Raw genomic sequence first — 26,425 nt, forward strand, 5'->3', positions numbered from 1 at the left:
TCCTCCTCACTGCACAATGGACATGCCGCCTCCTACCTCACAGGCTGTTCTAAAAATGGAGACGGTGTTCAGAGAGGTTGTGTGGGGCACACACAGGGTGCTCAGTAAACAGCCACCATCGTTTCTAGCCCTATCTTAGAAAGAACAGGTAGTGGGTTTTTGTTTAGAAATGTTGATGCCTCCAAAGAAACTTGGAGGATCAACCTACTTAAATTCCTGCCCAGTCAGAACTCAAGAGCCCTTGGCTAAAATCCATGCCTGTCGGAGCAACTGCCCACTCTCACAGTTTAAAATTACACTGTCCTCCTGGCCAACCTGTAGGCACAAAATCTCGTCTCCAACCTTCCACACAGCTTGCTGAACAAAAAGAGCCTGATCAAGTTCTTCTGGCTGGTTTCCCTTTCCATTCAGCTGTCTGCTTTAAAAAAAAGCAAAAAACCCCCACAACACTCCAGCAAGATGGGGGTATACTATACACTGCCCAAATCAGGCTGCCCATCTATTTGTTCCAGCAGGTTCTCTCTATGGATGATCCGTGTCTTAAATCAACTTGTAAAGTTAAATAAGTAAAGGTAAGTAAAAGCCTGAGGCCTCCCTTTGAGAGATGGGAGACTGAACACAGAAAGAGGTGAAAAGGAGAAAGCTGTGAAAACCCAAGGTGAAATGGAACAGGGAGACGACAAAATGAGCACCACAGACCCCAACTAGAAAATTGAGGACACGCCAAGAGGAGGACATTCTGTGAAAAAGGAGACCCTTTTCTCAACCAGGCATTTAATGGGTTTGTGGTGGGAACTTGTTTTACCTTGAGGTAAACTAGTTACTAAGTCCAGTTAAAATGAGGGGGTTACCATGAGACCATTATTGCTGAGCTTACCATTAAGTAAACCCAACGGACAAATCAAAATTTCCCTCATCCATTACATCACTCGGGAGTCTATATATAAAACCACAGGTAAACGTTTTCAGATAAAGTTTGCATCAGACTAGAATATGTCCTCATTCCTGAGAACACCACCCATCTGATCACATACTGTGGGTTTGGTGGTAGGAACTGCAGAGCTGCTAATATCACTACTATAATAATAACAGCAGGACCTGCAATAGCAGCCACCCACCTCCTGAGAGCTTGTTTTATGCATCCCATTTAACTTCATTCTAATCCTGTAAGAAGTATTCCTGCCCCATTTTAGAGATGAAGGACCTGAGGCCCAGACAGGTGACAGCTTGTCCATACCCCCGTGGTAGGGCCACGTCCACATGCTGATGATGACAGAGGCATGCTCTGTGGACTCGCAAAGATTTTAAAGGGCACACTCTCTGCTTCTCCTGAGTTTCTTAAAAACAAACAAACAAAAACTTGCATTGTGCAGTCACCTTCTTATGATATACTTTAAAACATTTCTTGGTCTTGTTGAAGATGGGTCTTAGGTATAGAAAGGTCCCTTACATGATTCTACTTTTCTACATTTTGAATTTTCCGTAATAAAAAGTAGCTTGTGCTTTTTTCAATTGGCCCTTTGGAAAGTTGGATGAGGTAAGACAACTATAATGGGTGAAGTGAGATTTCCACTCTCTGTGGATGTCCCTGAGTGGCAACATCCCTAAGCACCTTCTATTAATGAGCGGTTTCCGTGCACAGTCCCTTGTCAGAAAGCGTCTGTGCAGCCTTACCGCACGCCAGCACTGGGCTCCGAGCAGAGCGTCATTTGTATGAGGTTAGGACTGGCTGTTTGCTGTCTGACACAAACAATCCTCCCAGCCTCCACCCATCCCCTAAGTGTGTCACCTCAGGCAAAGGGCTTCTCACAGGAGAAGATGGGAAGCCCTGCTGTGAGGCTGGCGGGAATGCTTCCTCTGAGCTTTCTAGTCTCCTAGACAGCTAGCTAGCAAGTTATTATTATGATTATTATTATTTTTTTTTTTTTGCATTTTTTGGCCAGGGCTGGGTTTGAACCCGCCACCTCCGGCATATGGGGCCAGTGCCCTACTCCTTTGAGCCACAGGCGCCACCCAACTAGCAAGTTTTTAGATAGAAAGATTGAGCTGGTCTGGACCACTCCTGCAAATTTTTCAGGGAAAAAAAAAAAGTCAACATCCAGGCAAACATTTTATGATTTCTTACCCATTCTGCTTCTATCATCAATGACTTTGATTATGACCTTAGTTCACCCCCTCTAACTTTTTTGACTATGTTACCTACTGAGGTATAATTTCCTTGCTACAATGACGAATTAAAAGGCTACGAGAAAAAGTAGGTGAACAGGTCATACTAACCTCCTTCCCTGCCTTTACCTGTCCCTCCCACAAGACAAACAGGCTATCTGCTGTACCCCTCCCTTTCCTAAAGGGAGGGCCCAGGAGGGGCGTGGTAGCTGACAGTAACTCTCTCTCCTGCAAGGGGAACTTTCTGCTCTGGGCTCACGAGGGAGGGGTTGTCTTTATACATAATTAAGTTTTTCTTATACCAACCAAAGAGAGGCCTTCTTTAAAAAGGCTTGATGTGTTTTCCTATTGGAACTGTTTGCTTGGTGCTGTTTCCATTATGAAGCTCAAGTTTGATTCCAGGATCCTGAAAAGAGCATGCCAGTATCACGCGGTATAAAAGGTTTAGAGGAAAGTAATGTTTCCCTCTCAAAGGAAGGAGGAAAAACAAACAAAATCCCCAAAACTGAAAACAAAAGGCAAACCAGATAAACCAAAGGAAACATAAAATTTCCTAGAAAAATTTAAGTATTCACACACCAATCCGTCCACCTCTAGTACACTAAAGCCTTGATAAACTGAGCAGGAAAGGGTCAGATTTATATAAAAACAAATAAACAAAAAAAAACACCATGCAAGTTCTATTTGTTCTTCTATTTGTCAAGACAACTCTCATCAAAAATAACCAATTTGTTTGCATATAATCAGCCCATAAGTCAGGGTCAGCATCTTTATACAGAAGATGCCAAAATCTTAAAATGGAGAAAAGAAAATAGATCCCCACAGGAGGAGGAGCAAGGTATAAAACTGACTAGCTGAAAATCACTTATGCACCATGAACTTTCAGCTCAGTAATAGTTTTTAAAATGCACACAACCTAAAAAGCTAAGTGAACTCAATACGTAAATGCAGAGAAGTTAAAGAAGCTATTGTATTTGGTTGGTTGACAATGGGTTTCTAAGGAGTCCAATTGGCCAGGTAGCTACCGCCCCCAATTATGAGCCAGAGCTGAAGGCAATTCTGGAAGAACAGGTGAACGCAAGTCCCCCAAGAGGTTACTCAAACAGACCAGTAATTTAAATATTTAATGAATACACTGTCAAAGAATTCAGCTAATTACTGTCATCTGAACATACAAAATAATTTTTAAAAGCCAGATGGCCAACGTCCAGGGTGAGTTTATTTCACAGAGGTGCAAAAAAAACCAGCATGATTTTCCTAGACACCACACAGTGACTGACACTTCTCATTTCTCTTTTATCACAGCAGAGAAAAAAAGAAATCAACATAAAATACACCAAAACTTATCCCCACACCCCTTAAGTTTAGCAGATTTAAAATTAAATCTTGCAGTATTTTGTCATACTTTGATCCAAACTCTATTTACAAATTAAATTGCACTTACGAAGATAGCAACATTCCTATTAGGATAGTAGGTTATTTTGTTTTATTGTGGTTTTATATCTGAACATACAAAATTTTTAAAGCTTTCTTGAATAAAAATCATACTTTCATTTTTTATTACATTATTTATTTTCCCACTGAATTTCTGAGCCAATTTTCTCTTTTTGTGCCCTTCTGCTCTGTTTTACTTTCCAAATGGCACACATCTTCCGAGTAGGCACAGTCTGATGATGCGCTCGCTACAAGAAACTTATTCATGAAAGGTAAACTGTAAGAAATAAAATTTAGCAGTCTAATCCTTTGGTTCATCTTTTCAAAAAAAAAAATAATCAAATGATATAATTTATAAACCGATGATAATTCATCTTTTTGGTTACAAACAAATCCACCAGGTAGATTACTGATTAAAATGCAACACTGCTTTAAAAGTACCACCTTGCCATCCTCATCCCACTGCTCGAGGCTGCCGTCATTTACAACCGGTTGGACACGACACGGGGTACAGTAAGGCACAAGTGGATGGAACAAATAAAAACAAATACTTTAGGACTTGTTTTTCTTCACAAATACGAAAATATGTACCGTTTTCAAGATAAAATAACAAAAAAGAATACATATATTTTGTTATGAAATACCTATACAAAATTTTTAAATTTACACCATCTGAGCTGTCAAAAAGGTTTAAAAAGTATCATTTTTTCCCCTATACATAAAACTATCTTTTATCAGTAGGTCCAAGAGAAACTTGGGTTTAAAATGTCCCAGCACTGTATGGAAGGGAGGAGGGTAAAATCCCCCTTCCTGCTCTCCCCCACCCCAATAGAAGATAAAAACGAAGGTCAGATGTTGACAGTAGTAATTCTTCTTATTACAAACCACTGAAACTAAAAAAACTTCACGCCGGGAGACCACTGAGCACGGACTGGCTGAGGGCTGAGAATAAGGCACTTGTTGAGAAGGAGCAGCATCCCAACACTGCACACGGGGTGATGGCTGCGGCGCTGGTGAGGACGAGGATGGCGTGAGGCTCCTCAGAAGCAGGCGGGGACATCTCAACAGCAGAGGAAGACACAGGAGGTAAGACTTGGAGGCGAAGCTCTACACGGAAGTGGTCACTCGGTCAATGGCATGATTGACCTGGTTCTTGTTTGAATCTAGTCCTTTAGCAGCATTCATATCATTCCGTAAATTCTCCACTGTCTTTTTCATGTTCCTTAACTCCCCTGGGTGTGGAGTGGCTCGCCTTAGAAGTGTTCTCTAAAAACAAACGGTGGAGTGTTTGGGTTTTATTCCATTACTTTCTCAAAACATGCAGCTTCAAGCCTTCCAATACAAATCTTACCTTCTTAGAAATTATGAGTTAAAGTGGGTGGAAAAGCTTTCTTTGGAAATAAGTGCATTTATCAACTGCTCACTGCTAGTTAATGGAAGATGAAAGTTCATTATAACTTATCTAGTCACAATAAAAGGATTACTTTTAGAATAAAAGAATACTTTAAAAAACATGAGATTAGTGTAAAATAAAAATAAGCTTCCATGAACACTCAGAAAAAGTTTTTTTAATCTTAAGATAGAATTATAGAATGTGGAGAAAGAAAAGAAAGAAGTAAATTAAAAAAATCCTAAATTTGAAATCACTATAATGTTCTTCTATTACTCAAAGTGATTCTGGGTTCCTTCAGTCCTTGAGGCATGGGAGGTGAAGGAAAAGGAAACAAGAGAGAAACTTTTCTTTTCTTATTTTCTTGCTGTGCTATTTATATGACCTAATTGATGAAAGTTCACATTCTTCTAAAAAGACCACAGTGCTGGCAGTTAAGTAACAGGGTATGGGTGATTTTTAAAATATTTTCTTATTTGACATGTTTCATGATCTTTAACTCATAAAAGAGCATTTACATCTTTCAAATGATCTACCCAGAGCTTCAGGAGGAATCAAAGCAGGTTAAAGGTTAATGAAGTGAGGCAATGAAGGAAATGGAGAAATGGAGAAACTCTACACAAGTTTTGAGGTAAGCATTAAAGAGTTGTTCATGTTTTAGTTATTTTGTCATCCCTAATTCCCACCTTGCACTCCACTACTGTAATGCCTAAAATGCCATCTGGAGACAGCTGGAATAACAAAGACCATAGGCAATAATTTCAAAAACCCCCTCTGTTGGGGGTGTAGGGTATAAGTATTCCCTCTGCGCGCTACTAATGAAAATCTCAATTAGCACGAGGCGTTTAAGAAGCCAAAGTCAACAGACTGAAAACTGTAAAGAGTCGTCACGGATTCTGTGAGATGCCGGATGTCTGAGAGACATTGTCAAGTATGGATAAAAGTAACAACGAATGGTACTTTCAACTCTATTCCTGATTTCTGAACAAAAGGAAGATCATAGGCACTCTGCACAAAGGTTAAGGTAACTGCTTATATGAAAAAGAGATAAGTCTGTTACCAAGTCACATTGTGACAAGTGAATGGAGTCAGCATGGCACAGCCATAAACGGGGCTGGAGGGTGGGAAGGGACTTCATTCATTGGGAACAATAAAAAGGATTCCTGGTCAGTATGGTGGCTCACACCTATAATCCCAGCACTTGGGAGGCTGAGGCAGGTGGATTGCCTAAGCTCAGAGTCCAGCCTGAGCCAGAGCGAGAACTTGTCTCTAAAAACAATAGCCCATCCTTGTGGTGGGCACCTGGGGTTCCAGCTATTTGGGAGGCTAAGACAAGAAGACCGCTTGAACTCAAGAGTTTGAAGTTGCTGTGAGCTAAGATGCCACGAGACTCTATCAAGGGTGACCAAGTGAGACTCGGTCTCCAAAAAAAAAAAAAAGATTCCTAATTTTAAGAAAACAGGGGGAGTAGGAGATGGAACTACCACAAAGAAACATTGAAACTTATTCAAACAAATCAGCAGAAGTTCCTTATTTACCTTTTGTGACTCAGTACCTTGAAGTACCTACTTTTGTCTTATAAAAAATTCCTACATGCTGGGCGGCGCCTGTGGCTCAGTCGGTAAGGCGCCGGCCCCATATACTGAGGGTGGCGGGTTCAAACCCGGTCCCGGCCAAACTGCAACAAAAAATAGCCGGGCGTTGTTGTGGGCGCCTGTAGTCCCAGCTACTCGGGAGGCTGAGGCAAGAGAATCGCTTAAGCCCAGGAGTTGGAGGTTGCTGTGAGCTGTGTGAAGCCACGGCACTCTACCAAGGGCCATAAAGTGAGACTCTGTCTCTACAAAAAAAAATTCCTACATGCTGAATGCAAAATAGAAAACATACTATTTGAAAATAAGAAAATCCTTATTAGGTGCCAGACTCAATCTTTTAATTTTGAACTTCCAAGGAGGCAAAGAATTGCCATTATCATACCGTTTCATTGTCTTCTTCATCTTTTTCGTCTTCCAAAAATCGGATTGCACTGACTCTGTTTACTGCACGCTCATTCCAGGCTTCATCAGAGACATCATTTACCAAGCTCTCCAGAGCACCACAGCGAGGCAGATTCTCTGTAGAGATGAAGATCACATCAGCAGCGAACCCTGGTGCAAGTGACCGGTGACTACTGAACAGTAACCGTGTGGCTGTGAGGCAGAACCCACATGCAGTTCCAGGGACACGACTTCAGGATTAAGCAGGGCCCACCATTGTCTCTGAATCTCTAAGTTTTGGCTTTAAAAATCAAAATAAAAAAGGCCTGGGGCTGCATGTGTTGGACACTAGACCTTTCCTCAGTGACACTCGTACCACTTTTTTTCCTTAGGGCCTTAGAGGCTCAACTAACATAGCTGGGACAAGATAGCTGGGCAAGGTCGCTTTGGGGCCTTCCCACTTTCCCCAGGCCACGCGGGTCTCCTCTATCAAACCCAGGTCTCAGCAAAGGCTTGACAACAGCTTTTGATGTTAGAGTGAATATTTTTTAAAACCACACAATGCATACAACAAAGATACAATGACTCAAAATAACTCACTGGCTTAACAGCAGCATGTCAGTGGTGTTAACTACTAATCCTCTGAACTCTGTTTGGCTTTAAGAGCCTCTGTTACTTCTTCTAGAAGTATTCTATTTTCAGCCTTAGCTATAATTCCAAAAGGCCCTTTACGGGATTTTAGACATGATAAGCGTGAGTGGCCCTTTTTCTACAAGGATGCAAGAGAACTTTCCCAGACGAGTCCCACGTGACGTCCCCTGAGCTAGCTCTAGGTGTGGATCATGTGGGAGTGAAAAGCCTTATGGAGATTAGCTTCTATGCATCCTCGTGGCCACATGAATATTACCCTTAAATTAAATTCACCTTGGCAAGTAGGTTCAGAAGGCAGCTGAGGAAGTAAGACACAGGTTAGAACCTTCTCTCCTGTGGTGCGGTCTGTGTCTGTCTGGAACGTAAGCAGAGGCTGGGACTGGTTGTCAGATAACCACAGAGCCTTCAACTTTAAGGCAGTCAGGGATAAAGGCAGATGCAACAACCTAGTTTAAAACAAAAGGACACAATGCAACGTCAAATGTTATAATTAAATCCATTCCTGTCAATAAAAACAGTAAAAAGAATTAAAAGGAGTTTCTTGAGATTTGGTTCAAACTGTTAAAAAAAAAAATGTTTATAATCAGATAAACTTGATATACTCTTTGCAAGTAGATTCTCGAGAAGGCTACCGTGCTTCCCTTTTCTGCTATCACTTCTCTCATCAGGACCTCCAGGACACAGAGCAAAAAAAAAAAAAAAAAGAGGAAATTACAGGACACATTATTAGGCCTTGTACTAGGTTTCCAGTTAAAAAAGGGAAAAAAGTCAGCCTGACTGTGGAAGGACCCAGAAGCAGGAGTTCTTACTACCTCATGGGCAGCAGCCTCACGGGCAGGGCTGGAAAGTGGCCGGGGGATTATCTGTTTCCAGGAGTGCCAGCAAAAGAAGGAGATGCCTGGAGTGCCAAATAGTTTAAGTTGTTGTTAAAACAAAGACTAAAAACCATTTTGCAAGGACTCCATTTGCTTTCTCTAGGGAGATTATTTCAGGTATTCCATTTTAAACTTTCGTCTTGCAGATTCTAGAAGCTCCCACATCTCAGACTCCCAGGTGATAATTAACCTCCACATCCAGTTGTTTCAGTTTCAAATAAGGCAGTGCAAACGGCAGCACTTAAAACACAGTGATGTGACACCTACAGATTAGCTTTATACTGAAGCTTGCACAAAGATTCAACAGATTGGCTGCAACCAGTAAAATCTCTTTAGTAAAGACCACTGCTCCAAATCATGTGTACGACATGGTACTCGAAAAACATTGTTTCAGTGCAGTCGTTCTCAGCCAGGGACGATTTTGTGCCTAGAGGACATTTGGCACTGTCTGCGGACAGTTTTAATTGTCACAACTGGGATGTGGTGTGTGGGGCAGAGGACAGGGATGGTGCTCATTACCCTGTAATGCACGGGACACGCTCGCAACAAAGAATTGTCTGGCCCCAAATGTCAACAGTGCCCAGGATGGACGCCTGCTTTAGTAAAAAACAATGCCTCATACTCCTTGACTTATTCACTTTGAAAACAACCAAACATCTGTGGAAAACAGGAATTTAAGGTTTAAGAGATTTTTTTTCACTCTAAGCATAGCCCCATGTATTAAATTATGAATCAATTATATACGTGACTTCATAAGAGAGACACACACGTGTCTCCGGTTAACATACATGGGAAATCTACCTATATATCTCTCTACTAACAGATTAATATCGCATTATCAGACATACATACCATGTGAATTGACGGAAGTTATGGGAAATAAAACTAGAACTCTGTGTGAAGATATGAAAAGAAGGTGTACTTCAGTAATTTAAAACCAAACTGAGTAGAATGCAGGTGTAAACTGGATAAATTTCTTTAAATATCAAAGGGCACAAAGAGAATATTACCAACAAATTATTAACAAATTTTTCACAATAACAGTATGTTTTCAAAATATTTTGAATGTATTAGTTACGGAGATGAGAAATAATTTCTTTTCTTTAACAATTAGCCCGGTATAGGCTGGTCCCTCCTGCACACATGTATTGGGTACAACCCTAAGTACGGTGAAATTGTTAACTTGGGTGGGAGTGAGGTTCTAATATCAACACATCCATGAAATCCACTTATAAGTAGGCTTGAAAGACTCCGTGTTGTAGAGAGACTCTGTATCACAGATAGACTCTGTGTATTGTAGACTATGGCATCTCACTGATGAGAGCCACACTGGACAAGAAACACATGTTTTTACATCTGGGAATCCACCCAAGGTGGTGACAGACCCATTCCAAGAGAAGGACTCAAAGAAATCAAATGGCAGATTCACAACTCCATCTCTCCTGGATTTGTTTCTCAATGAGACAGAAAATGAAATCCCTTGGCTTATACAAAAATTATTTCTCCTTCTACCCAATAGCTGTCACAGGAAAAGTTAAAAACATGTATTTGCCAAGTACTGGGACCAGGATTTGTCTTTTAAAGAAAGCCATTATACATTCTGTAAACTTAAAGTATATCAAGCTCTTTCGTTTTATTGGACAAAAGAATGTTTTTCTTTCCTATTTCTTTTAAAAGAGGAATTAAGCTAACATCCTCCCTTCTTGGGCAAGAAACTTGTAGTCAGCACCTCTACCTTTCTTAATTGTGAGAGCAAATATATATATATATAAAGACCTGAAAATTGGCACAAAATACCGATACTCAAACACGGTCATCATAACTTCCCAGGGTGATAACCGGCTTTCCCAGCTGGATGCTAAAGCAAAGCCATAAATAAAAGGCTAAAAAGAGCATCACTAATAAATAACAGCTTCTAGGGAAAAAGTATGCAATGTACTGAGTCTTACTATGAAACCAATTTATAGCTTTCTTATGAAAGCTATAACCCGATTATAGCCTAAGAAGAAGGGGAAAGGGAAGAGGGAGGGGAGGGGACGGTAGGGGGGAGGATGGGTGGAGGGAGGGTAATTGGTGGGACCACACCTGCGGTGCATCTTACAGGCGTACATGTGAAATTTACTAGGTGTAGAATATACATGTCTTAACACAATAACTAAGAAAATGCCGTGAAGGCTAAGTTGATCAGTTTGATGAAAGCATTTCAAATTGTATGTAAAACCAGCACATTGTACCCCATGATTGCATTAATGTACACAGCTATGATTTATTAAAAAAAGTCTAAAAGAATTATTTTTACGACAAATCTTATAATCATATTTCAACTCAGATTAATGAGTTGCCAAAAACAGTAGTTTTCTGCACAGAATTAAAGTGCCTGCTTGAATATGGCTGTTGCTGACCACCGAGTTCACATCCCACATGAGCTAGCCACTGTCTTGTGGATAGAAATGCTACCCATGTTGTCAAAGAGCAAAAGAGGCCCTGTTCCCTGTACAGTCTGCACACAGAGACTGCAGGCCGGGCCAACCATTCTCCCTGACACGTTACAGCCTGGGGGGATATGGACTCATACCTTCTCCTCTATTTTTCTTGGGTGAGTATTTCAGCTAACAGAAAACAGGCTAAAAATACATATATTCCTGCTTTCCAGACAAGTTAATAACACATTTTTTGTTTATTCTGGTACCTTCTGTACATTACAGAATAAAAATAATCAACATGAGAAACCACAGCCCCATTGGTACACATCTCTGTGTTCCCTTTAGGACTACATCCCCCCCAAAATAAAAAGCCTGTGGTTACTATTCATACCAATGGCACAAGGACTAAAACAAATGAATAACCAAACTGTGAGCCTCTCATTTCCAGCTATATCTATGACCAATCCATCCCGAAGTGACCTTCCAGGCTTTTGAACTGCTCCAGGAATTGCTTTGTCAAATTTATTTAATACTTAAGCCTGGCCCACAGATTAATATAACAACTTAACCTGTGGCTAGATACTTCTTACAACATAATGAATGTTTCATCTGTTTGTTACCTCTTAGTAGAATTTTTAGTTTTAAGCACAATTTTTAAAAAATGTTAAAAAGTTATATATTAATGGAGAACATAATCAGTGAAAAAAATCTAAGCAATATAAGAATATAGTATAAAATGAAAGTTCCTCCCTCCCTTCCCTGCTGGTACCCTCAAGTCTCCCACTCCTTTAGGGGAGCTATCATTAAGACTGCAGTGTAAGGCACAGCTAACGTTTTTAGAAAACAAAGTGAGAACCCTATATATTGTTGAACAATGCTCTCTTCACTCGTTATTGTGGGTCATCTTCGGTGTCACCACACAAAGAAATATTTCACTCTTTGGCTAGTATTCCACACTATGGCTATGCTGTTGTCTTGCCTATTAATATTTAAATTTAGTTCTTTGGATTAGGTAATACAAATATATATAGTATAAACTTCAAAGGTATAAATAATTTCCCAATTGTTCCCAGCATTCAGTACATGTTAAATCTACTGAGTGTAGAATATAAATGTCTTAACACAATAACCAAGAAAATGCGGTGAAGGCTATGTTAACCTGTTTCATGAAAGTATTTCAAATTGTTTATAAAACTAGCACATTGTACCCCATAATTGCATTAATGTACACAGCTATGATTTAATTTAAAAAAAAAAGAAAGAAAGAAAGAAAGAAAGTTCCCCAAATACCCAATTTTGTGTACTTGGAGGATATTCCTACGGGAGAGAGTCTAAGAGTGATTTTCAGCCAGTGTGCCCGGCAGAGGTCCTCAAACCGTGGCCCACGGGCCACATGAGGCCTTGTGATTGTATTTGTTCCCATTTTGTTTTTTTACTTCAAAATAAGGTATGTGCAGTGAGCATAGGAATTTGTTCATAGTTTTGTTTTTTTTTTTTAAAACTATAGTCTGGCCCTCCAATAGTCTGAGGGACAGTGAACTGGCCCCCTATTTAAAAAGTTAGAGGACCCCTGCATAAGAGCATCTTAGGTATATTGTAAAATTTTTAAAGATCATTAATTATTTTCAAAAGAGGTTCAAAGCACAATGAGTATATTCTCTTTTTCACTCTTCTTTTGGATCAACGTAATTTAAGTATGTCGTGGAAGTTTACCTATGGGTTCAAGGGTGCTGTGAGATTAAAAACAAACAAAAAAAAAGGTTGAAAATCACTGGTCTAAGAGTTAAGGTCTGTGTGTTCAGTGCCCTTGGGTAACTAAAGATGCAGTACACCTTCCTGTCATAGAAAGTTTGATATTTAGTTTCCAAGTGCTACTTTACAGTCATTCTTGCTATAATTTATCCTATCAAACTTGTAAAAGAAAGTTTCTAGAAACTAACAGTGTAGTCTCCAGCTGCACGGTGCTATTTTTATATGCCTCAGAAAAGAGGCAGAAACTTCTGTTGTATTTGGTATGATTTCCTATGGTGTGACATTTCTGTAAGCTAAAAGGCTGACAAGGTAGACTTTTTTTTCTTAGTTTCTATACTGATATTTTGAATAAGTAGTGATTACATATTTTAATAGGCTTAAAATTTGGCTATTAAGCTATATATGCACGGGATAAATGGCACACTGAACTGACTCAGATGACAGCTACGTAGCTTGACTTTTTAATTGGAGTTTCTCTACCTTAGCCCAAGTATAATGAAAACTTAACTTTCGCCAGGTGCAGCGGGTCACGCCTGTCATCCTAGCACTTTGGGGCGCCGAGGAGAGTGGATTGCCTGAGCTCAGGAGTTTGAGACGAGCCTCAGCAAGAGCAAAACCCCGTCTGTAAACATATCTAGGTGTTGTGGCAGGTGCCTGTAGTCCCAGCTACTAGGGAGGCTGGGGCAAGAGGATCGCTTAAGACCAAGAGTTTGAGGTTGCTGTGAGTTATGAGGCCATGGTACTCTACTGAGGGTAACAAAGTGAGACTCTGTCTCAAAAAAAAAAAAAAAAAAAAATATATATATATATGTATGTATATACACACACACACACACACACATATACACGTAACTTTCTCTTTTTCTGTAACAAAAGAAAAGAATGGGGATTTCATTCATGGGAAAAATAGTTGTTAGATATCAGAGCCATCTTTTTGTTCAAGTATTAATGATACAAATTTATGTTCACTGAGTTTCTACGGCTGGAGGTGAAAGGTCAGGAAAGGAGATTATCGGTGGACAGATCATCTCACAAAGAAACTTATAAAATCAAACCCTTGATGAGAGTAAGGAAGGTATCCTGTATCATCAGTTACCCAGGGGCACTGAACGCAGACTTCCTTAATTCTTAGATCAGTGTTTTTCAACCGTTTTTATCTCCCAGAACACTTGAACCTATTCTCTATTTCACGGGAATGTTTAGAGTCACTGAGTTTCTGGAGGTGAAAGGTCATGAAAAGAGACATTGGTGACCAGATCTCTCAGAAAGAAAGAAATGTTTTAGACAAAAAAAAAAAGTAGGTTAGGTGTAATTCTGAGGGAAAATTACTAGAACCTACCAGAGATTCCACGTTAAGAAGCTGTGGAGAACAGAAGCAGCAAGATTTCAGCAGAGATCATGCCCTGGGAACGTGGGAAAGGCAGCGTGAGGTAAGTGGGGGTTTGTCTCTCCTCCTCTCAGACCTCTGGCACACTGCAGGCTCACGAACTGCTGGAGAGCTTCTCTACCCTCATGAACCCAATAGCTTCTGTCACCAGTGAACAAAGCACCAGGCTGCCAGCCCCTCAGGGCCACTCCTGTCCCCCAACAGACCAGAGCCAAGGCAGCTAGTGCCCGAGTCACCATTGTGTGCCTCTGTCCTCCCCAGGGAGCTTCAGCCCTTCAGTTTTCTTGTCACTGGTCCCCACATGAGTATCTCCCAACTCCTGCCCAGACTGAGATGGCCACAGGGGACCAGCGTGCCAGCTCTCCTTCACCAAGACACTTTTCCTCCCCTTCTCCCACCCACTGCTGCTGAGTGTCAAGGGGGCCCTAAGGGACAAGGGAGCCGGGGATCTCAGGAGCAGTGCTTGCCCCTGATTGCAAGTCCACTACTTTGAGCTTCCACAGAAAGTGGACTCACAGTATTCCTCTTGAAGATCTGCCACAGGCTGTAGGAACTGTGAGCCCACTGGCTCTCCCTGATACGGCTTGCCTGGCTGCTCCAGCAAAGCAGGGAAAACTCTGAAGGGGAGAGACATGAAGCCTGACTGAGCACTCCAGGGCCAACTTGGAGCCAGCGCACTTCTCCCTGGCACAATGATTGAACTTAGCGGGCAGGGAAGAGGTCCTCAGGCCAGATCCCGTATCTCCAGGACTCAACTGTTTTGCTTGGGAGCATGGAGGGTAACAAATCTTGGAAGGTGAGGGAGTCCACCCAGGAAGAACCAAGAAGAGAATGCAGTATGGGTCCCAGCCACAGTGCACTGGTGGAACACCCCTCCCACATAGGACATCCATGCTCTCAACCCAGGGCAAGATCCCAGACAGGGACTCTCCCAGCCTTCGGCACCTTTTCCAATGAGCTCAGCTAGTGTGGGGTTCTGCTTATGTCTGCTTCCAGATACCGGAAGGCAGAGTCAGCAAGGCAGGGCAGAAGAGAGAAGAGTGAAAATCACTCCTGACAGCCAGACTGTGAATCCCAGACAGGCTGTTCTCCATGAGCAGACTTTCCAGCTTGCTGGGGCCACTTCATCCCCTCCTTGGTGACTTTCCATGGTGGCCTGGGAGCAGACCCTCAACTCCTGCCAACCCAGCCCTGCCCAACCTTACTCTGCCACCTGCTGTGGTGGAGAATAAAGAATCCCCTGTGAGCTCCAGGGCCAGGCCCACCACCTGGGGTAATGGTGGTTCTACTCAGGGACTACAGTCTCTCACAGGTCTCAAAACCAATACTGTGCTGGCTCTTTCCTGTAAGTGCCATCTAGTGACAGGGAGGACAACATGTCCAGCCCATTACAGCATTTACTGACTTAATTACATAGGGTGTGTCTGACTCTTACCATAAGCACCACCTACTGACTTAGCAATTAAACTGGGCTTTCCAATATAATTCACACTGTTAAGAAGACCACAGGGCTGGAGAAAGATAAAAGATTTCAGAGGCTTCCATCCTCTCCTATCAACAAGAGATGGGAATCTTCCCATGCACACAGCACACCAGTGCTGCAGCCTATAAGCAAACAGCAACAGAAAACCACCACACTGAGGATGTCTGTAACCAAGGCAACCATCCAGAACCCTGACCCCCATCAAAGCATCCACAAGCAAAGCTTAAGGCCCTTATCCAACATATGCTCTAGAAACACTCTTAAGGGTGGGGGTAATTCCCCATCTAAACAAAAGAAAATCCAAAAACAAGAAACAACTGCTGTTCCAGAGGAGAAAGAATCAGGGTAACAACTCCAGACTTATGAAAAATCAGAGTGAAAGGACACCCCTAAAGAGGCACACCAGCTTTCTAGCAATTAACTCCAACCAGAATGAAAATAATTAAATAACAGATAAAGAATTTCAACTATGGATAAGGAAGCTCAATGATATCCAAGAAAAAATGGAAAACCAACTCAAAGAAATTAGAAAATCAATTCAGGAAATGAATGAAAAATGTACTAAGTAGGTAAGTATATTTACAAAAACAAATAGAACTCCTGGAAATGAAAAATTCATTTAGGGAACTAACACAGTGGAAAGTTAAGAATAGGCTAGACCAAGTAGAAGAAAGAATTTTAGGGCTTGAATACAACTCTTTTGAATTAATCCAGTAAATAAAAAATAAAGAACAAAGAATTAAGAATGTTCATTAATTAAGAATGAACAAAGCCTATAAGAAACATAGGATTATATAAATATAAGAATCAAAGGTATCCCTATGAATAAAGAAAAAGCAAAATGCCTTAGAAAACCTATTTAAGGCAATAATTGAGGAAAAATTCCCTTGTCTTGCTAGAGATTTAGACTCCCAAATACAAGCAGCTCAATAAAGATCTGAGAGATTCATTGCAAAAAAGGGCATCACCAGGGCATCCAGTCATCAGACTGACCAAAGTCAACACAACTGAAGAACTCCTATGAGCCATGAGGCAAAAACATCAAGTAACTTACAAAGGAAAACGCATCAGACTAACAACAGACTTCTCAAGAGAAACCTTACAAGCCAGAAGGGAATGGGGTCCTACCTTAAGTCTCCTTAAACAGAAAAACTGCTAGCCAGGAATTCTGTACCCTGGAAAAGTCAGTTTCATAAATGAAGGAGAAATAAATTATTTCCCCGATAAGCAAACTTGCTCTACAAGAAAAGCTCAAAAGTACATTATATATTCAACAGCACAATAGATTCCACCAATGTAAAAACACCCCCAAAGTTATAGCTCATAGCTTCATAAAACAATAACAAAAGAGGAAAAACAAGGCACCATCCAATGTTTTCAACAGCATCCCACTTATAAATATTAACATTCAACATGAGTAGTCTGAGTGCCCCATGTAAAAGACATAGACTGAATGGATGAAAAAGCACACCTAGATGTCTGCTATCTCCAAGAAACACATCTAAACCACAAGGACTCACACAAATTCAAGATAATGAGATAGAAAACATATTCCAGATAAATGGAAACCAACAATGAGCAAGTGTAGCCATTCTCATATCAGATAAAACAGACTTTAAATAAACAATGGCAAAGAAAGATAAAGATCGTCATTACATAATGGTAAGGCAACAATTCAACAAGACATAACAATTCTAAAGGTATATGTACCTAACACAGGAGCTCCTAGTTTTCAAAGCAAAGAAACAGTAACATCTTAATCTCCAGGTAACTGACAGAATTCCACAGATCATCAAAACAGAAAGTGAATAAAGAAACACTGGACCTAAAGAGGACTGTAGAAGAAATGGACTTCACAAACATTCTCAGAATATTCTACCCCCAAACTACTAAATATACCTTTTTTCTCATCACCATGCGAGACATTTTCTAAGATTGATATCTTAGGCCACAAAACAAGTCTCAGCAAATTTAAAGTAATTATACCATGTGTCTTTTCAGACTACAGTGTAATAAAAGTGGTAATCAATTCCAAGAGAAATACTCAAATCTATACAAGGTCATGGAAATTAACCTCCATCAATGACCCTTGGATCAATGATGAAATTAAGAGGAGAATCAAAAGATTCCTCAAAATGAATAAGAGATATAAGCTTATGAAATCTATAAGATACAGAAAAAGCAGTCTTAAGAGAAACATTCAAAAAAAAAAAGAGAAACATTCATAGCTTTACATGCATATCTCAAAAAGATAAAAAAATCAGAAATGAACAACCTAATGACACACTCAAGGAACTACAGAAAGAACAAATCCAAAGCCAGGAGAAGGAAAGAAATAACAGAGCTCACACAAGAACTAAAGGAAATGAAAACCAAAAATTGTGAATGATCAACGAAAGATAAAGTTGGTTTTTGAAAACATAACAAAATTGATACATCACTAGCCAGATTAATCAGAAATAGAAGAAAAAGGACTCAAATAAACTCAATCAGAAATGAAAAAGGAGACATTACAACTGTTAACACAGACATACAAATTATCATCCGTGGATGCTATAAAACCTCTGTGCAAACAAATTAGAAGACCTAAAGGAAATGGATAAATTCTTGGGAACACACAAATTCCCATGCCCGAATCAGGAAGAAATAGAAATCCTGAATAGATCAACAACAAGCCACAATACTGAAGCAGTAATAAAAAAAACTCTCCCCACCCCCACCCCCCAAAAAAGGCCTGGAGCAACAGATGCAGAACAAGCATTCAATAAAATCAAACACCTCTTTATGATAAAACTCTCAAAAAACTAGGTGTAAAATGGACATAATTATAAAAGCCTTAGATGTGTATGACAAACCCACAGACAATATTATATGAAATGAAGAAAAACTGAAAACATTCCCCCTAAGAACTGGAACAAGACAGGGGTGCCCACTGTCATCAGTCCTATTCTACATAGTACTGGGAGTCCCAGCCAGAACAATCAGGGAGGAAAAAGAAATAAAGGGAATCCAAGGTGTGAAAGAGTAAGTCAAACTATCTGTTTATGATGACATGATCTCACACTTAGAAAACACTAATGACTCCACCAAAAAACTCCTAAAATTGATAAATAAATTCAGTAAAGTCACAGGTTACAAAAATCAATGTAAACAAGTCAGTACCATTTCTTTTTTTTTTTTTTTTGAGACAGATGTTACCCTCACTATGTCACCCTTGGTAGAGTACCGTGGCATCACAGTTCATAGCAACCTCAAACTCTTGGGCTTAAACAATTCTCTTGCCTCAGCCTCCCAGTAGCTGAGACTACAGAAACCCACCTTAACGCCCAGTTATTTTTTTGTTGCAGTTGTCATTGTTGTTTAGCTGGCCAGGGCCGGGTTCGAACCCACCAGCCTAGGTATATGTGGCCGGCACTCTACCCACTGAGCTATGAGGGCCACCCTTAGTATCATTTCTATATATTAATAATAGTGAAGCTGAGAGTTAAATCAAGGACTCAATACCATTTACAATAGCTATAAAGAAAACAAAATACCTAGAAATATACTTAACCAAGGAGGTGAAAGATTTCTATAAGGAGAACCACAAAACATTGATGAAATAAATCACAGATAACAAAAAGGGAAAAACATTCACTGCTCATGGATTGGTAGAATCAACGTCGTTAAAATGTCCACACCACTCAAAGTTACTTATAGATTCAATGCGATCCCCACTGCAATCTAGAAAAAATAATCCCAACTATCATTTGGAACAACAACAACAAAAAAGCCCAAATAACCAACGCAATCTTAAGCAAAAAGAACAAATCTGGAGGCATATTACTTAACTTCAAATTATACTACAAGACTACAGTAACCAAAACAGCATAGTACTGATGGTCTAAAAGTCAGTTATACTTTTAGACCATCAGTACATCTCTATTTGGTTTGACCAATGGAACAGAATAGAGAACTCAGAACAAAACCATCTACCTATGACCAACTGATCTTTGACAAAGTAGATAACATACACTGGGGAAAGAAAGCTCTGTTCAACAAAACGGTTCTAAGAAAACTGAAAACCACATGAAGAATGACATAGGACCCCTATGTCTTACCACATACAAAATTTAATTCAAGAGGACTAAAGAATTAAACATAAGGCATGAAACAATAAAAATTCGAGAAAACATAAGCAAAACTCTTCTAGAAAACTTCTAGACATTAGCTTAGGCAAAGAATTTATGACTAAGACACCATAGGCAAATATAGCAATACCAAAAATAAATATATAAAAATTAAAAAGCTTCTGCACAGCAAAGGAAATAATCAAGAGTAAAGAGACAAGCTACAGAATGGAGAAAATATATGCAAGCTATACATCCACCAAAGGACTAATATTTAGAATCTACGAAGAATTCAAACAACCCAGCAAGAAAAAAAATAACCCCACCCAAAAGTGGGCAAAAGACATGAACAGAAATTTTTCAAAAGAACACAGACATATGGCCAAAAAACATAGGCTCAACATCAGTAATCACCAGGGAAATACTAGTTAAAACTACAATGACACACCACCTTACCCCTATCAGAGTGGCCATCATCACAAAGTCAAAAAAACAATAATTGCTAATATGGTTGCAGAGAGGAAGGAACGCTTATACACTATTGGTGGGACTACGAATTAATACAACCTCTATGAAAAACAGTATGGAGATTCCTCAAAGAAAGAAATGTAGACCTACCATTAGATCCAGCAATCCCACTACTGGGTATCTACCTAAAGAAAATAAAGTCATTTTATCAAAAAGACACCTACGCTGGAAGGTTTATTGCAGCACAATTCACAATTGCAAAGAGGTAGAATCAACCTAAGTGCCCATCAATTCATGAATAAAGTAAATGTGGTGTGTATACACACAACATGGGGTACCACTCAGCCATAAAAAAGAATTAAATAATGTCTTTTACAGCAATTTAGATGGAAGTGGAGACCACTATCCTAAGTGAAGTATCTATCCACTATCCTAAGTGAAGCTGGGAATGGAAAACCAAATATCCTATGTTCACACTAATAACTGGGAGCTCACAGATAGGGACACACAGGCCAGGTGCAGGGGCTCACTATAGTCCCAGCACTCTGGGAGGTCAAGGCTAGTGGATTGCTTAAGCAGAGGAGTTCAAGACCAGCCTGAGCAAGAAAGAGATCACATCTTTACCAAAAAAAATAAATAAATAAAATAAAAGGGGGGAAGGGAAGGGAAGGGAAGGGAGAAGGGAAGCTAGCTAGGCATCGTGGTGGGCACCTGTAGTCCTAGCTACTTGGAAGGCTGAGGCAAGAGGATGGCTTGAGCCCAGGAGTTTGAGGTTGTTCTGAGTTATGACACCACAGCACTCAACCAAGGGTGACAGAGTAAGAGTCTAAAAAAAAAAAAGATAGTTACACATAGACGTACGTTTATAAAAAGAATGTCAGAGCCAGGTACAGTGGCTCATGCATGTTGTCTTAGCACTTTGAAAGGCCAAGCCAAAGTGGGAGAATTGCTTCAGGCCAGGAGTTTGACTGCCCTGAGCAAGAGTGACATTTTACCTCCACAAAAAAATATAAAAATCAGCTGGATGTGGTGTATATCTATAGTCCCAGCACTCGGTGGGCTGAGGCAGGAGAATTGCTTGAACCCAGGAATTTGAGGTTGTAGTAAACTATGATAAAGCCATTACATTCTAGCTGGGGCAACAGAGTGAAACTTTGTCTCTAAAATAAAAATAAATAAATAAATAAAAATTAAAAAAAAAAGAATATGAGTAACCAAGAAAGGGAGGGTGTAGAAGGAGGTGTGTAGGATTAGAACTCACCTACTGGGTACAATGAACACTATTCTGGTGACAGGCATACAGAAAGCCCTGGTGTCAGCATTATACAAGCTATCTATGTAACAAAAACACTTATACCCCATTAATTACTGTTTTGAAAAACAAAAATAAATTAAAAAAAAAAAAGAACAACAACAACAAAAATAGAATGGTACTTTCCAGAGGGTTGGGGTTAGGGCAGAAATGGGAATTTGTTCTTTAATGGATACAGAATTACAGTTTTGCAAGAAAAGATGGTTTTATGTTATATCGATTTTACCACAATTAAAAACCAAAACACCTCACAGAACAGCATCCTTAGGAAAAATAAAAACTTACAGAGAAAAAAAAGATCAGGAAAGAAAGAACTGTCTTTCTCAAACTGTAAAAGCTCAGTCCAGCAGAAATTCAAAACTCAACTGAAATTAATCCTGAGTTGCTAGCAACCAGTTAGTGATCTTAAGAGCCTATCAAGATGTCCTGAAAACATTCACTTTTTTTTTTTTTTGTAGAGACAGAGTCTCACTTTATTGCCCTCGGTAGAGTGCCACGGCATCACACAGCTCACAGCAACCTCCAACTCCTGGGCTGAAGTGATTCTCTTGCCTCAGCCTCCCGAGTAGCTGGGACTACAGGCGCCTGCCACAACGCCCAGCTATTTTTTGGTTTGCAGAAAACATTCACTTTTAAAAGGTGGGCCTTTCATGAGGCCATAAGTCATCTCTGGATTGCAGATGAGCACTGCTGTTTATTTCACCCTGCTGTCTACAAGCCAGTAGTGAGAATGAAAAACAGTGGCCTGTGCCTGACCAAAGTGACCGGCTAAACAGCACTTAGGAGACAGTCCCCAAACACTCTGCAGACTTCTGGCCTTTGCCATTTAAGATCACTGATCACGTTCCCCTGATTGAATACTTTTTCTCCTCTGTAACCATATCTCATTTAACACCAAATTTTTTAATTCTTTTTGGCAACAAGGTCTATGATGTGAAACCCTTTGCAGTAGTCTGCTATTCATCCTGCAAAACTTATTAGTGTTTTCATCCTGTAGACAAATATTTACCAGGCATCTATTATGTGCCAGGAAGTGTGAAGGGACAAGTGACAGAATGACAGAGAAATGAGAATACCTAACTTTAGATAACTTCCAGTTTAGGAGGGTTACACACATGTAAACAGGTAATTATGGTGCTGTGACTGCTTCCAAGCCAAGGCTTCCTGGAGAAAACAACGTATGCGTGAAGAAGTGAGGCGGGAAGACAGAGAAGAGGGTCCCGGACAGAAAGGACAGCTCATGTGGGCCTGCGGGGAGGAGGATGCGTACAATGTATGGAGGGCTGAAATTAGTTTGGGGTGGCTCAAATAAACCTATATAGTCCACCAGGTGAAGAACAGGCGCATTCCAGAAACTGGTCAGCAGTCCCAACACGACCTCTGCTCCAGACCTGGAGAGACTGTGCCTCTATGAGCTTGTGGATGCTAGCCTGGTGGGCTCTTAGCTTTTTTTGGATTAGGAATCATTTGGAGATTCTGACTACCTGTGAAAATGTGTCTGAATACACAATTTTGTTTGTAATTTCAGGGGATTCAGAGTCACCAGCAGAGCATATTAAGACCCCTGGTTAAAATCTGGTTCAAGATAATTCAAGCTTATTTTGCAGACTAGGGCATTCTAAGGCTCATGGTGACTTACAATAGCTAAGGGATGCCCCTCTGCCACTGCCCCATTCTCAGGCCAGCACTCTCTCCCATACATGGCTGTACTGTCACTCCAGGAGGCATTTCTATGGAAGTGTCCGCTTGAACTTTAAAACGCCCCATGCTGTCCCTGACCACCTCTACTCCACCTGGCTCACACACTCCAACTCCCATGTTAAGAACTCTGTTGGACTAATTGGTTAGAGGGAGCAAAGGCATGGCTGTGAAGAAGCATGGCTAAGATTAGGGTGCATATACGTTACTTTCTCACAAGAAAAGCAAACTAGAAGACTTACCTGTTGCCTGCCACATCCAGAACGTGAAGTTCTGTTGCCTGCGACACCTCCGCGGGTATCCGAGTTAGTCTGTTGTCACGCACGCAGAACACAGTGAGGCTGCTGCATCCACCAATCTACAGTGGGAAAGAATACACACCTTTTTACCAGTTTGGGGGGAGATGGAGTGGGAACAAAGTAATCTGTTTATCAAACGACATGAAAAAGATAAACATACACCACACAATTTTAAGTCTCACCGATAACCAATAATGATCAATTTAAATTATACAAGAATATTTTATCAGTTTATAAATATCTCTGCATAATTGTAACCATACATGTTCTAAATTAAGACGATCAACAATACAATTCAAAAATTTCATTCTGAAAAGGAAGCCATTTTCAACTGCTGGTACCTTAACTATACAAGTCCAGACAAATGGTATTTGGTGACACGAGAGTTTAACAATTCTAATTTCAAAAGTCAGGCCAAAGACGAGCCTGATACACATACACAGTTCAAGACCTGCCCATTGTATTAACTTCAGTGTTCTCTGTGTTCCGGTTTACTTTTTTTAAGGAGGGATGTCTGATGGATGATGTACTATAGTAGTTTCCACCATACATCTTTTATTCCCTTTCAGTCATTCAAAATTAGTTTGGTAAATTCACTTTCCTTTCATGATTGCAAAAATCAACAATATCTTAGCAATAAGCAAATTTGGTAAATATATGTATTTATCTCCTCATCCATACAACATTGACGTGGGCATCCACACCAAATTTGATTGCCATTTTTTTCAAAGTAAGTAATTCAAAGGTAACTGAGCTGTGTATGAGTCTGGTCTTCAAAAAAGAATATAAACACAAAAGAATTCAATGATTCCCTTGAACAAACTGGCTATGGTTTTTAGAGTCAGGGAAGCTTAAGCGAGAGGGTGGAAAAACAACTCGATCCCAGACACAACATTCCGCAGGGCTCCATAAAGTACTGTATTCTTCTTGTGCTCACTATCCCGCCTCAGACCAATTGCTGGAAAAGGCTCGTGAAGGAATCTATTAATGCCTCTCGGACACATGGAAAAACACTACCCCAGAGCTTCCCACTTGAGAAGGAGCCCGAGACTTGAATGGTCAATGATACACACCTCAATATATTTTCTGCCCTTTTCTATTTATACATGTGTTTAATGTAAGTATAGAATATCCTAAAAAGTGGAATGCATATTTCTGATACTGCTACATAATTGTCTTCATGAACAATCTTTCTATTTCCTCCCCTAAGAGTTAAAGTAAAGATTTCAAAATAATACACTGAACTATATTTAACTATAATGGATATAAAAGAAAAATATACAAGAAAACATTGACTAAGATTTGTTTCTGATCAAATGGAAAGCACCCATACAAGTGGAAAGGCTTTTAGAATGCCCCCTTTATTTCTCAGTATTCATTTATTCACATTTCCCATTTCAGCAAAGATAGTTTTTCACCGTACTCTAAAATACATCTTGTATTTTGGGTCTCACGTATTCTAAAAGAAATACTTTTTTAAAATTTTTTCCTAAATCTCACCAATCATTCAAAATTAGCTTAACATTCTCTATTTCACCATCATGTCTTTCCAGAACCCTCTGAACCAGATGATAAACTGCCTTCTGCATTTCTTTTGTAATTATGATGTAAGCCTCTGACAGCACACACAATATCTTGTACAGATCATTTGTGTAATCTGCACGTTCCCATGTAATCAAGGCACTTGGCATGTATAATACTCATCCTATCTATCCACCAAATTTCTTATTTAAGTACACATACACACTTTACTTACTGTGAAAGACTACTTAAAAGTTATCTGCTTCTATGTATAGCAATGTAGACAACACAACTCTTCTTTTGCTAGTAAACGTCAACAGAGTAACCTCTCAGGTTTTATGAAGACAAGGCCCCACTGTAGTGCCTTAGAAGAGATATGCAACCTGATCTGTTATGTGCCTTAGCATTTCTTCCCTACCTTGAAGAAAGAAAAGAATTACTCGTTTTTCACTCAGATGGAATATCATGGGAGGAAAGCAATCAAAACTCTGATCGTTTTGAGAATTGCCACTCCCAGATTCTGACAAATTTAGATAATCCCATCAAAGACCTCCTCATGGTAGGACTGGGAAGGAAAACTTGAGGTCCCAGCACCATCCCTGCTCCACGTGGAGGAGCTTTCACACAAGGCCTGGGCGCAGTGGTGACCACAGGAAGATTCTCCCGGGTGAGTACTTGGCAGAGGCTGGTCATCCTCCACCCTGCCATTCTGCCTTAGCTTTGAAGAGACAGAATGTATGTGTACCTCAAAGAGGTAAAACAGATAAAATCAGTTAGTCAGATGATTATCCTAATGGGACAATAAGCTTCTGAAGGGCATTTAGAGCTGGGAGTCCATTGTGATTCTGGACATCTTGTCATGAAACTATCCACCGCCCCAGCCACCTGTAATATATCCGTTTTAGGGACCTACTCCTATACCATGTGAATATTTTCCATTTATATCACATGCATATATCACTAAACAAAAAATAATAATAATTAAAGTGGGTCAGAGAATGCTATACAAGTTCCATACACGTTAACATCCCTTCAGTATGTAGGAGAAAACAGTGTAAATTTCCAATGGAATGTGTGAGCTGACTACTGTGTTTATAGTCTCATCGGGTTTTTGTATTTTGTTTTGTTTTTTTTCTTTTTCCTTTCCTATTCTAATTTCACACCCATTTAAGATGTCAAGGGGTGGAAAGCAATTGTGTTCAAGAGCCTCCCAGGCCCTCTGGGCTGTCAAAGCTGGCAGCGTGACCTCCTGATCTCTATTGTCCGTGGTTTTTGGAAAACAACGTCAACAAAGAACACATGTTGTTGCAGTGTGCTGGAGAAACTTTAATCACCACAAAGGCACATGCTGTCCCAGGCGAACATTCACACAAACAGCGCTCTATTTCCGAATCAGCCAGGAAGGGATGGCACAGACTTCTGGTTGTTAGGAAAGATTACTGAGCATTCAAAACCATAACTCATAAGATGTAGTTCACCACAGA

The 26,425-nt window shown here is 40.1% G+C and overlaps 1 protein-coding gene across 1 annotated transcript in view; it reads right to left on the reverse strand.

Annotated features, from left to right (window-relative positions):
* Positions 1-3,365: 3,365 nt before the first annotated feature.
* Positions 3,366-26,425, reverse strand: part of LRRC1 (leucine rich repeat containing 1) — a 157,282-nt gene continuing 134,222 nt past the window's right edge. Inside the window, exons 11-14 of the mRNA XM_053602610.1 lie at positions 23,364-23,479; positions 7,888-8,060; positions 6,965-7,101; positions 3,366-4,866 (exon numbers count right to left, since the gene is read on the reverse strand). Of these exons, the coding sequence (XP_053458585.1) occupies positions 4,708-4,866; positions 6,965-7,101; positions 7,888-8,060; positions 23,364-23,479 (585 nt within the window). The 3' untranslated portion in view covers positions 3,366-4,707. The remainder of the gene's footprint in view (positions 4,867-6,964; positions 7,102-7,887; positions 8,061-23,363; positions 23,480-26,425) is intronic.

This window comes from Nycticebus coucang, chromosome 9, assembly GCF_027406575.1.
Source record: "Nycticebus coucang isolate mNycCou1 chromosome 9, mNycCou1.pri, whole genome shotgun sequence".
NCBI classification, from domain to species: Eukaryota; Metazoa; Chordata; class Mammalia; order Primates; family Lorisidae; genus Nycticebus; species Nycticebus coucang.